This window comes from Castanea sativa, chromosome 5 (genome assembly GCF_040712315.1).
Source record: "Castanea sativa cultivar Marrone di Chiusa Pesio chromosome 5, ASM4071231v1".
Taxonomy (NCBI): domain Eukaryota; kingdom Viridiplantae; phylum Streptophyta; class Magnoliopsida; order Fagales; family Fagaceae; genus Castanea; species Castanea sativa.
Genome location: NC_134017.1, coordinates 16,330,889 through 16,344,230, shown reverse-complemented (window position 1 = coordinate 16,344,230; position 13,342 = coordinate 16,330,889). Strand labels below are relative to the sequence as shown.

At 32.6% G+C, this 13,342-nt stretch overlaps 1 protein-coding gene across 1 annotated transcript; it reads right to left on the bottom strand.

The window, feature by feature from the left end:
- Nucleotides 1-2,703: 2,703 nt before the first annotated feature.
- On the bottom strand, nucleotides 2,704-4,180 carry LOC142636898 (uncharacterized). The gene has a single exon (XM_075811183.1). The coding sequence runs from the start codon at nucleotides 4,039-4,041 to the stop codon at nucleotides 3,472-3,474; it is 570 nt and encodes a 189-aa protein (XP_075667298.1). The 5' UTR covers nucleotides 4,042-4,180; the 3' UTR covers nucleotides 2,704-3,471.
- Nucleotides 4,181-13,342: the final 9,162 nt, after the last annotated feature.

Genomic DNA, 13,342 nt, shown 5'->3' with positions numbered 1-13,342 from the left:
AAATGTGTTACGTCCAAAACATTTTTATAACACTTACATAACAAATCATATGTGGTAAGTTGTTATTAATTCTAATTTGAATTCATAACTTAAATTACTTTTTTGTCCAAATATAATTGCAAATAATAACCTTACACTTAGAATTTGTTGTGAAAATGTTGTGGACATAACATTTCTCTTTTGTTTATATACAACTTTTTAAAACTTCAAATTTTCAAAGCTCACGTAAATTTTAACTCATTTTCAGGAAAAAAAAAAAAAACCACACCTAAATAAGCTAATACTAAACAGATACAAACAGTTTTTTTTTTTTTTTGATAAACAACATATCCATTAAGCAGAAAAGGTACAAACTGAGGAGTTTCCCCTACAAACAGCCTCAAGGGAGGGGGGGGGGGGGGGGGAGATTTCCATTATTGAAACAAAAGCCTAAATTGGAGTTCAAGGCAAATTTAGCAGCTTCATGGGCTGCTGAATTACCATTTCTCCAAACCCAACAGAACTTGACAGAAACAAAACGAGAAGAAAAACAACGGATGTTACTGATGGTAGTGCTCGAATGCCAATCGGGGATAAGCTCAGAGTTTGACACCGTTTATGTGGAAGTAATGGTGTCATTTTATTCGAGGACCATCTACAAATCAAACTGCCAAAGGCTCAAAAGAATATCCCACTATTTTCAAGTGATGAGTGCACAAAAGGGTTTGATGGCTGATATGAAAAACCCTTTTTTTTGTTGTTGTTGAGAAACCTGATATGATCAACCTGGATCCAACCGATTAATGAGAATATATATTATAAGATGTCAATTTTCATTTACTTGGTAACTTTAATGTCTATAAGGCTCATAAATGTAGTAATTAAAAGGCTCAGAATTGATTTGCTTTTGGCTCTTGCTGAGAATTTGATGCCTTTGATGGTACTTGTGTCACCATTTCCATTTGTTGTTGTTGTTGTTGTTGAGGTGCTTCTTTAGTCTGAGGAGCTTGTTGAGATGCATTTCCATTCTTTGATTTAGAGGCACTCGCTTGTGTAGCTTGAGTATCACCACCTCCTGTTTTTTATTTTTTCGCATGCATCCATTCTGGAAATCAAGAAAAAAGAGAGCTACTTCAATTTTTATTCTCTAGAACTTACAAATTGCTATTTTACATTTTAAACACAAAACAAAAATAAAATTTAGCAACCTATTTATTATGTTATTGATATAAAATTACATTAACTATAATTTGATAGTTGGAGAAAGAGGATTTGAACCATTGAATCTCATTTGAAAACACTAAAAAGTGTCAATCGATTGAGTTACAAAGTTTTTGATAATATTAGATATGTACATTCGTTGTCATCTCACTTTGTATGCTTATTATAGAGAAAATGGTAATAACTTAATATTTTCCTTAAAATAACAGGTCTAAACATTGTAGCAAAAACAAATATGTGAACAAAAGGTTTCTGATCATACCTTTAACTTTCTTCATTTTTTTGTTGAATATGAAGATCAATTAGCAAAGCCCCTATTATAAAGAATGATTCAATTATTCTATTCCTTGTTTCTCAAAACTATCCTTGATTTAATTTGAAATGCATCACGTGTATATTATTAATTCCATATCACTAATGTAATTTTAACATGCTCATGATTAACTACAAATAATAATGAAGTGACATGCTAAAAATTTATAATTGAAGTCCACAAAAAGAAAAAATTTCCCCTCGCATAATGGCCAGATTGGTTACGGATATGGATTAAAGGATCGTTTTGAAAACATATTCAAACTTAAGGTGTGTTTAAACATCGCTTATTTTACAGAAAGCTGAAAACAATAAAAAAATAATTTCTGAATTATTGTTCACACCAAAAATAATATTCATTTGCCTATTTGCACTATTCATATCCTATAGGAAATGAATAGTGCAATAGACAATGCCAAACATGGATGCGCTGGACGTGATCCAAACGGGTACTTAGTGAATTAAAATGAATATATATATATATATATATATATATATATATATATATATATATATATATATATTCAAGCTACACGTGTAACTCTTTTAGAGTAGCACCTTTTTCTAACAATTGATATGTTGTATTCCCATCTAGAAGAATACCATATGGACAATGTTTATTATTGATTTTTTAGATGCCTTTCTTTCTAATCTTATAAAATATGGTTAAAGAGTCTTGAACTGCCTCTTCTATATTGATGATGTACTCAGAAAATGTGATGTTAGTTTTTTTTTTTTCCCTATTTTTTTATTAGTTACAACTATGAATTGAAAGTAACGAATTAATAATTATAGGTTTATTTTTCTTCTAATTGCGGGCAGTACTGGAAAGTCATTCATACACGAGTGATGGAACAAAAACATGGCAAGTCTGCTTATATAACGAGTTTTGCTTTATTTATGAATTATGAGTAATGTTGTGTCTACAATGTTTTTACAACAAATTATAAGTGGTATGTTATTTTTGGTTTTTATCTCAATCCATTATTGATATTATTTTCTTTACTTACAAATAATAGTCTACCACATAAAATTTATTGTAAAATTGCTATAAAAATATTGTGTAGTTAGTATTACTCTTTATTTATACATTATTTTTTTTTAGTCGGAGTTTGAGTATTACATCCAACAAAACAAACATAAAGGGCGTGTATATAAATGAGAAAAAGGAAAAACTATAATTTTACAAATACAAGTAAAATGAAAGTACTTTATTGCAGAGAATCTAAAGATACATGACTAATATTACAGCACCCACAAACTGGATATGCCTGGTTACAAATACTGACCCTGTGGTTAGAGTAAAAGTGAGGAACATATGGTGGCAGCTCTTCACAACATCTAACAACTAAAGCCTTTGTTACTCACAAATTGTAAGTTTCATGTAACACAATCACTGAAGTTAATTTGGCATATACGGTAATTGTAGGATGACCATATTTATAGTTAACATGCATGAACTAGCAGGGGAATAAGAAAGACTGACAGAGTGCCCATAACCCAAAAAAAGGGAAGGTAAAAAAGTAGGGTAAAAGGCTTGAAAATGAGCATTTGGTCCAACCCATAAAAACCTTGGAAGGGTGAGATTGAGGTTTTGAACCTCGTTTACAACATAACCCTAGAAGGTACAAGAGATGGGAAAGTCTGAACCAAATCATGCAAGGAATTGTCAAAAAGCCCCATAGAAGAAAGATGCACCAAAACTTAGGACTAACTCAAAAAACCCTGGTAAGGTAACTAAATGGTTGGCCCACAAAATAGATGGTGAAAGAATATCCAAGCTTAAGGAGGGACATCTGGATTTTCATTGCTGAATTAGCAAAATCCAAGCATAGGGCTATAAAAAGGTTTAAAAGGAGAAATATATATACTTGTTAGAATAGAGAAGGAACATGTTCATAAATATATAGAGTCATGTCCCTCCGAGGATAGATATGAATGCAAGAGCCTTTTAAAGGCTCAATTGGCCATGGTGAGATCACTGATCTCCCTTGTGATCGCTGGAATACAACTTGAACTTCGAGCAATCCCACCCTTCTTTTGGCCTCCTTTGTCTCTAGGACTAATAGACTTAGCCCTCACACCTCTCCCTTCCAATTTGCTCTTCTTCAACATTTCCCTCATGGCCTCAGCTTGGAACAAAACTGGATAAGCCCTACCAAACTTGTTAAACCTAACACATGCATTCATATGTGCACTCAAAGCCTCCTCTCTCTTCCCTCCATTCTTCTCCACCTCTTCCTTCACTGCTTCAGTACACAGCCCACATATCCACTTCCCGGAGAACTTCTTTCGCACCTTCTCAATGTACTCCGGCGTGCACTCCTCGCACATGCCACAGCACTCGCACCTTGCATCTTCAACCTCGGATATTGGAGGGAGTGCTGTTAAGTCAATCCCTTCTTTGCTAAGCTCGAATGAAATATCTGAAACTGTTCTTTGAAGGCCATCGGATGTAAGTCTTGGTGGCTTGGAGAATTTGTTGCTCCTAATGTAAGAGCTAGCAATAGCCTCTCCATGTGGTGCCATGATAAACAACACAATAACTTTCTTAGAGGAACAAAGAGATCACACAATAAGAGTAATTGAAATGACTTTGATGAGTGGTATAACTTTGAACACTTATCTCCTGGTGGAAGAAGGAAATTACAGCACTACTCTTATTTATATTAGTTCTACTCCTTTTTTTTAGGACCTAAACAGTGAATTTATGTGGATCTTGGAAACTCACATGTCAGTTGTCAACGTAAGCGTGAAAAGCGGTGAATATGCTCGATTTTTTGTGAGAAGCAAGTTGTTCTGCTTCTTTTAAGTTTGAAATAACTATGCATATAACTTTGGAACTGACCACTTCTGGTTGTGATTCCATGAATGTGTTAAGATATTTTGCTTCTTCACTTTAATTTTATTGGATGAAAATAACAAGAAGGGTGTGGCTCTCCATAGCGTACCGTGCATGGCTTTGCTTTTATGTAGTTGGTTCATCAATGACCTACTAGTATAATTGTACTAGAGGTCAACTACTTGCTCTTAAACAGGAGGGATACATATTAATCCGCTATAATGTAGGAATTTAAAAGAAAAAAGGACAAAAGAAAAGAAAAAGAAAAGTTATTTATAGAGGTTATATATATAGTATAATTGGTAGTCTTTTTTGCATTTTTTTTAACCATATATTAGGTGGTTCTCTAAAAAATCTTGTAAAACACTTCCAAGTGTTTTTAACATAAACATAGCTTCTTTTTTGGGTTTGAAATCTCCTTTCCCTTTCGTAAATAGATGTGCCTGTAAAAGAATACGACTTGCACACTCACGTGAGTGGCTACCCTAGCTATCCACATAAAGGTATCAACTGCTTTTGTAGGATTGATATGAAAGAAAAAGACTGCTTCAGATGGTCTTTCTCTTCCCTACAACCACAACCTCAAGTTAATCACGAGCAAATATATCATCCATGAGAGAAACATAGAGGTTCATAAAGTTGGTTATGACAAGAAGCCTATAATAAGAAAGTTTGAACCTTCTTGAAGTAATAGTTTCCACTAAGGTAAGAAAATGACTGATTCAAATTTGTCGATTATTACAATAGTATTTCTAATAATGAGATTGTCGAAATATTAAATTTATTATATAATTATTAAATAACTAGTATTAATAAGAAGTTACATAAAACTTTAAAACTAAATATATGTTTATTTAAGACTAAACTAGCTAGAAATATCTTAACCAAAACCTTTAAGCCAACAGTCTCTAATGTCAGTTGCCATTTAGGCCCTTATACATCCGGGCCTTACATACCATCCTCCATACCTGCTAACTTCTTCTTCTTTTTATTTTTTTTATTTTTTTATATGGTAGATATGATAGAAGTTTAATCTATGATGTTCACTTCGTTATAATTTTTTTCTATTATCAGGCTAAAATATCAATTGGTTTGTGTTGTAGGATGAGATATTCAGGCCCCATATATCATCCTCCATACTAGCTATTTTTTTTTTTTTGTGTGGATAAATATGATAGAAATTCAATCTATGACGTTCACTTTATAATAAATTTTTTTTTTATCATCAGGCTAGAGATCAATCCATTTATGGTGTAGGCGGAGTTTAAACCAAATCTTTCAAGTCAATAATCTCTAGTTCAGTTGCCATTCAAGCCTCTATATGTCATCCTCCATACTATCATTTTTTTTTTATAGATTTAATAGAAGTTCAATCTATGACGTACATTCTTTAATAATTGTTTTTTTTATTTATTATTATTAGACTAAGACATTAATCAGTTTATAGTGCAGACAAAGTTCAAACCCTAGATTTGTTATTCAATGACAAAAAACTTTTATTAGTTAAGTTAATTAGAACTTACAATATTAGCTACCTTATGGGGAAAAATATTTTTAAAAAGATTAAAAAATGAAAAAAATAATAATAATAACCATAAAAATTTACAAAATATTTTATTAAAAATAAAAAACTAAAAACTTCTCTTTTGTCAACATCTTAACCCACTTTCATTAAAAAAAGAAAAGTGGTAACCCATTGATTAAACAAATTGAGACCTATTGCTTATCTTCTTCCCATATTAGAAAAAGTTATCTTATGAGATGTTTTTACGAGATTTTCCTTTCACAATATTTATGGGTTCCACATACTGTAAGAGGATGGTCTCATTAGACTATCTCTTGAAAACTCTTTCCCCAAGCATTGCTTCATGTGCTAATTGTGGGCCCACACAATTTCAGCCCCCACCCTCAGTCGTAGCACACTAGCCTAACCTAATTCATGATATAAAGTCCAAGGTAAATTCAATTAAGTTTGAGCACTCACACCTGTATATGATACTAGTTAGTGCACTTGCACAAATAAGCTTATGCTATTTATATCGTTCAACAAAAGATGTATGTTAGTGATAATGCACTAAAAGATAATTAAAAATTACAAGAGAGTCAAAATTTTTAAGGAAATCAGTGAAATCACTTTCTCCTCCTTTCTCTTCTTCTCTAATTCTTTCTATCTTCCTCCCATACCTCACAAACACTCTCAAGAATCAACTCCTCTAATGGCCACCACCACCACCTCTCCCAACCCTTAACCAACCATCGTTATAGCCATAGTCGCCAAGTCACTAACACCACCACCACCATTGCATTGGCCGTGTCTCTTACCAACCACTAACCACAATTGTAGGCCCAAGCCACCATTTGTCAAGAAGCAAGAATTTTTTAGCACTAATTCATTAATCTTTCAGTCCATGCCAACACACTTGAGTTTCTCGTGTTATATTTGTACAAAAATATTTTAATTTGACTTAATTTTAATATTTTTATTGACATTTGTCAGGGACATTTTTGCGACAATGGCCAAAGATGTGATATTAGTCCAAATCTCCCATTGGGTTCTTTAGAAGTGTTTATTGTGGAGAATCAAGCCCAAAATTCCAAATGTATAATGAATAAAACGCTAATGGTGCTTTGACAAGAGAGAATCAAAATGCAAATAACAAAAGTGCAGAAAAAGCATAAAAACATAACACCTCTGAAACTTCTACCCACAGTCACCGAGAAGAGAAAATTGAGGTTGTGAGGAAGAGATGGAAGGTTCCCCTATACCCATATTTACACCCCTAATGTTCAGAATTGTGAGAATGTTTCCTGGCTCAGTGAGTTTTTGCTCTCAAGTTTCAGCTCTATAGGAAAAACGTGGTTTAACAGGTCTGAAACTTCGACCCACAGTCACCGAGAAGAGGAAATTGAGAAAGGTTGTAAGGAAGAGAGGGAATGTTCCCCTATACCCATATTTCCACCCCCCAAGTTTCGGAATTGTGAAATTATTGACTGGTTGAATGGACTTTTGCTATGAAATTTCAGGTATATGGGTAGAACATGGTTGGTTTCTTTATGAGCTGAAGAGAGAGTTTTATAAAGTTTGGGGTGTAGCTCTTGACTGGTTTTCTAGTAGTGGAAGAGGCTTTGTCCCCTATGATACTATTTTGGTGTTTTGGCTTGGGTTGCTTTTGTTTAGGGAAGAGTTTTGGTATGTTTTTAGCATGATTTTGGAAATAAAGTGGGTTTTCTCTAATTGGTTGCCTTTGGTCAAAAATTTCAGATCATTGGGAGACTCACCTAAGTGAGGGCTAGCATATGGAGTTGGCCAATGAGAGCCAACTATGTTTAAAGGAAAAAAAAGGTTTGGATAGAAATTTGGGCCATAATCACCCAAAGCATAAAAGATGTTTTTGAGTGAAAATTTTGGATACAAGACTTCTTCCATGAGCCTGAGGTGCTACTAGTGTCCCTTACCCACTTGGTAGCACGCATAGGCTGGGCTCATGCAAAAGGTTCGAAAGGAACCGACCCATACCCTCTAAATCACACATCCTCAATTTCCCCCATAAGTCACATGGGCTTGGGCCATGCTTAAAAGAATAAAATATAATATAATACATGAATTGAGCCCACAATGAAGCCGGGCTTGGTTGAATCAGGCTTGTAGAAAATGTGTCGCAAAAATGGGTATCAACAACATTAAAATTTTAAATTTTGTTCATGTAAATCATTATATATTACAAAAAAATTATCAAAATCAATCTTTTTAATTCCATATTTTAGTATTTATATTCCATGGTTTAGACCTCACCTCCTCTTCCCCTTTATGAATCCATCTCAACCAAAAAATAAGAGAGAGATCTTACCACCAAATATGTTAGGTTATAAATATTTAAAATTATAGTTTAGGAACTAAATTTGTTGTCTGTTGGCAAATCGAATACAAAAACTAGTCTAGTATAAGATCTTAGTATCTTTGAAAAGGTTTAGATATTGCTCAAGAGGATACAAATCAAGACTCAAGAACATACAAATTGCAAAAAGAAAAATTAAAAAACTGCTAAGCTCGACCAATCGAGAGAAAGCTTCTACCGATGACATGGATTTTGCAGATTTTAAATTAGGCCCAAAAGCCCGCAAAACCTTTAGGGTTTGAGTACAACACTGCTAAGTATTAAAGGGAAACTCTAATATATATTTTTCAAGTCTTATGAGTTACTTCTGCGAGATCTGAGAGGATTTGTAACATTCTAATTACTCAACAAACATCTACTGGAGATAAGATTCAAATTACTAGTACTAGTGGAGATAAGTTGCTGCAAGTAGATCAACCATAGTTGATGATCTAAACCTTTGAGTGGAGATCACAAAGTCACACACTAGAGCGTTTGTATGCAACAAATTCATAGTAGAAGGGTTCATGAATTCAGAGTTGCGTGTAGTCAAGTGAGTAGGTACTACATGAGGTAGCAGTAGATTTAAGGTTAAGTTTATTGTAAAAACTTTCATTCTATTAGTGAATTGTTGCCTTGTGGATTGTTTAGGTTAAATACTCCCTAGGTTTTTTACCTTGAAATTAGATTGTTTCATTGGTTTTTCTGGATCATCATATCATTGTGTTCTATGATTTATTATTTTTTAGCCTAGATTTGCACACTTGACCTAAGCACCAATTTGGCTATTATATTAGGCTAAACAATCTAGTTTTCTAGGGTCTAAACTTTTATTTTTTATTTTTTATTTATACAAGATAGAATTTTACTCTAACCTAATCTAAGTGTATATGTGTGTAAAGCTCCCTCTTGGAGACTTGAACCCCGGTCCTTACCCCCCACACCCCACACCCCACAAGCACTTATACTTGTAGAGTGATCATCGCACCAAGGGTGTGCGGTGGTCCAGGGTCTAAACTTTAACAATATGTAATATGTGCGTAAGGATATTCAATTTTAAAAAATAAAAATAGAGGATAATAAATACTTTCTTGTTATTTTTTTTTAATGGCTAAGTAGTGAATGAAGGAATATATAATATAAAACATTATCTCCTTCCTCAATTATTATATATTTTACTCGAAAACATAATTAGAAATTGAAATATATATATATATATATATATTAAATGCTTAATTGGTTGAATTTTAATGACATTTAACAAAATTATATTAAGATAACATAAGTATGTACCTACTTGGAATTCGATAATACTCCCTCAGTCCCAGTTTGTTTGTCCTCTATTCTATTTTGGGATATCCCAAAATATTGTTTTGTTTCTAAAAATAAAAATTATTAATTTACTAATGTTCCTATTATACCCCTACTTTATTTTCAAAAAATATTTGAAAGAAAACTAACAAATATTTTAAAAAATCAATCTAATTTGAGCACCTTTTTAGTTGCCTCATTAAGAATAACTCTTTTTTAAAAAAAAAAACTGATAAATTTATTTAAGGGTAGTTTTGTAAACTTATACATTTTTATAAGGCAGACAAAATAATAAATGATATTCTCTTAAAAAGTTTGACTTTTCAAACAGAACAAACAAATTGGAACGAAGGGAATAATATGCAAGTAAAAAGTTTTTATGCTTCAGATTTTATTTAGTTTTACTACTTTTACGAGGTTTGATTTTAGGGTATTGACCATCAGTTTTTGGTGTGTTCTGTTGAGTTGTGGAGGCTACGTCCCACTGTAATTTGGATTGCCTTTGCTGGTAATTGGTAATCTATTATGGTTATTTACGTGGGGTAAAATGCTGTATTCAATTGTGATAGGGGTAATTTTGGAAAGATATCAGATTCATTCACAATATATGCAACCGTCGGGTTAAATAAACTCGTCGACCATGCTATACATTTAATAAAGAAGACGACGCCTACACACCCAAAGCCAACGACTCTAATCTTGACCCGTCGACTCTTCTTCCAAGTAGATGGCATTTTGAACCCAACAACTAGAACGTCCGGACAGAAGGGAGAGCTGACGGGGATAGAAAAGCCCTTGACAGACCTAACATAACTTTTCTTGGACTCCACGAATTGGAATATATGGAAACATCTTGTGCTCTACGAATAACCCTAATTGAGAAAATCCCTACAAGGAAAGAATCCCATAAGATTCGTGCATTAATAAGAATCTTTCCTACAAGTAAAGGCCTTCTCCGCCAAGGAATGAATGTCAACTCTACACTACTATAAAAACTCCTAAACTCTCACAATTCAAGGTATGCATAATTCACCTCAACTCTGGCACTTTAGAGTTGTGAAAATTCTCTAACTTGACCTTCGAAGGGTATTTGACCGGTACTACACCGGTACTCTTAATAGGGTCTTCTTTTTCTTTTGTATTGTGCAGATCTTGTTTAGAGCATGTGAGGACCGTGTAGTTTATTGACGATTCTCAACATCATCAAATTGGAAGGGATTGAGTTTTTTTTTTGTTTTTTTTGTTTTGCAATGTGCTAGGCTAAAGTGTCTAGGTGTTGAAGATGGGTGACGGCTGTGTGTTGTAATTGTCTGTAGCAGCTAAAGCTCCTATTCCTTGTGCTGCAGAGTCTACTCTATGCTATATGCTTATTCATTTTTTTGGCTCTTTTGTGTACAATGTGGTTGAATGAAAATTTCTTTCTGATTCATTAAAAAAGGATTAGGTTCTTTAGGTAAGGATTTCCTTACCGGTAGGGTACCAGTGATCCTTATCCTTTAAGAAGCTAATTTTTTTACGGTTGTTTATTATGAAGTATAAACTTATCAAACTTTTGATATAAAAATAATGGTAAATTTTTATACAAGATAAAACAAGCTTGTATTATGCTACACTCAATAATCAGGAAATATATTTATACTTTATAAATATAATTTTTTTTACTGTTATTTGGTACTATTTATTGGTTCCATTGTATTATTTTAGCTCAATTTTATTTTTATCTATAACATTTTCAGTAAAAAGTTTTCAATTTTAACAAAATAAGTAGATCTCAAATAGACACTTAAATTAAAAGATGATGAAGCTGGTAAGTTGGTGAGTGATTCTAGCTAGAACTCTGCTGATGTTGCAGATGGTAAGCTGTGAGCTGCAGCTCTAGGAAAGATCAGCCTTCATCTCTTTTTGGCAAATGGCAAAGACTCTATCAAGCCTTTTCTTTTTGTTTTCTAAGCCTTCTCTTCTATTAGACCAGGAATAAGGATTGCCCAATTAACCCACTTCTATCTTTAACTTAATTTGGGCCTCCACTTGCTAATAGGCCGCGTAAATGTATGAATATGGAAAGAGCAATGAAGTGGAAATATGGTTGGACTCAAACTACATGATGGGCCCATCCAACAGATTATGAAAGATGCCGATGAGATTGTGGCACGTGTCAGGTGGATTGTGCTGGTTGGAATGATTGATTGAGAAATGCTACCGTACATAACAGTTTTTATAAATAATTTCACACGATTGAGTTTGTATATTATTACTGATTTTCATATGGTTTTATTATTGACACGATTTTATTATCTACTATTAATAACTTGCTACTTCAAACAAATGTGAAATTTGTAGTTAATTTTGGTGCGGCTCATTGATGATTAATTACAAATTGAGGGTAAGATAATTAGAAAATTTTAGAAAGAATAAATTGTAAAATTTTTAAGTATATTTAATAGTTTTCATATGATTTTATTTTGGGAACTGCTCCATTAAATTATTGAACAAAAATATTTGCTCTTTTGCTTATGGTAAGCTTTAAGAGTGCAGTTTCTTCCAATTCCTGCATAGTCCAAACAAAAATGAAAATTTCAACATTTAAGCACTTAGATGAAGAACATATATGCTTGGTCACTAATACGTATTGGGCACATTTTTTAATGCTAATTTTAGTCTATAGAGTGAAATTGATATCTTTTGTTTTTGTTTTTGTTTTTTTGTGTCCGAACGATTTTATTTTTTGTGTGCGTGTAAAATTTGTGCATGTATTTTGCCCCATGCAATAAATTTTTTTTTTTGTTGAGAAACTGCCCCATGCAATAATTAATAGAGGCTTGTGAATTATCATTTTAGTATTTCTTTTGTTGGATTATAATTTTAGTATTAACATCTTGAAACACCTTACATTTTTTATATTTAACCAAATTTATCATATTCAATAAATTGACTATGGTGCTAAAGAGCTTTATAGATTTTGGAGTTTCCAACAAAGATGTTCAATATTAAAATTCTTCCAATGCAACCATTAAATTATCCAAAAAAGAAAAAAAGAAATTGACCATGATTTGTATAAAACATTTAAATTTCCAATCACTATGACAAACCACCAAAACTGTTGACAACATAAAGATAATAAAAAAGGAAAGTGAGAGTGAGAGAATATCTGTATATTTTATGTGTGTTAAATTGTACAGGAGATGGCCATTTTATAGAAGTATAAAGTAATAGGCGTGTAGGGCAAATAATCTATAGTACAAATAATAGGATAGTTGGCCAAATCCCCTTGAGTTGGTGATTATATATCAACAAGTTGGTCATAAGAGGAAATAGAATATTTATGAGCATTCACGTTAAAGCTCTCAAAAGTTAAAAATGCTATTTTTTAGCACTTAATTCTAAAAAAGTACACTACAACAAAGGTACAATGAACTGCTATCTATGACAGTCCACTGTAACTCAAAACTTATAAATATAATAATATTTTAATACTACTTTAATTAAAATATCTTTTCTCTCTCTCTCACTATTCCTCATTTTTTCTCACAAGACTCTCTTTCACTACCTTTTCTTCTCTCTCACTATCTTTAATTAATGAAGTGGTAAAAAATATAAAACTTGTGATATTGGGTGTATTGTAAAGTGAGTTGTTAAAATAAATAAAGTAAGTTTTTGAGATGCTAAATTTTTTGAGATCCTTGGTGAGAATGCTCTTCCATGCACAATTCATGACCATGGAGTCATGCACAACTTGTTCCGTACCTTTTTTACTTCAAATCAAACCAAATTATAGAGCAAGATTTGATAAGTAACAGTCAGC

What these genes read in the sequence shown, in the direction of transcription:
- LOC142636898 (XM_075811183.1), bottom strand. Translation starts at nt 4,041, where the DNA reads ATGGCACCACATGGAGAGGCTATTGCTAGCTCTTACATTAGGAGCAAC.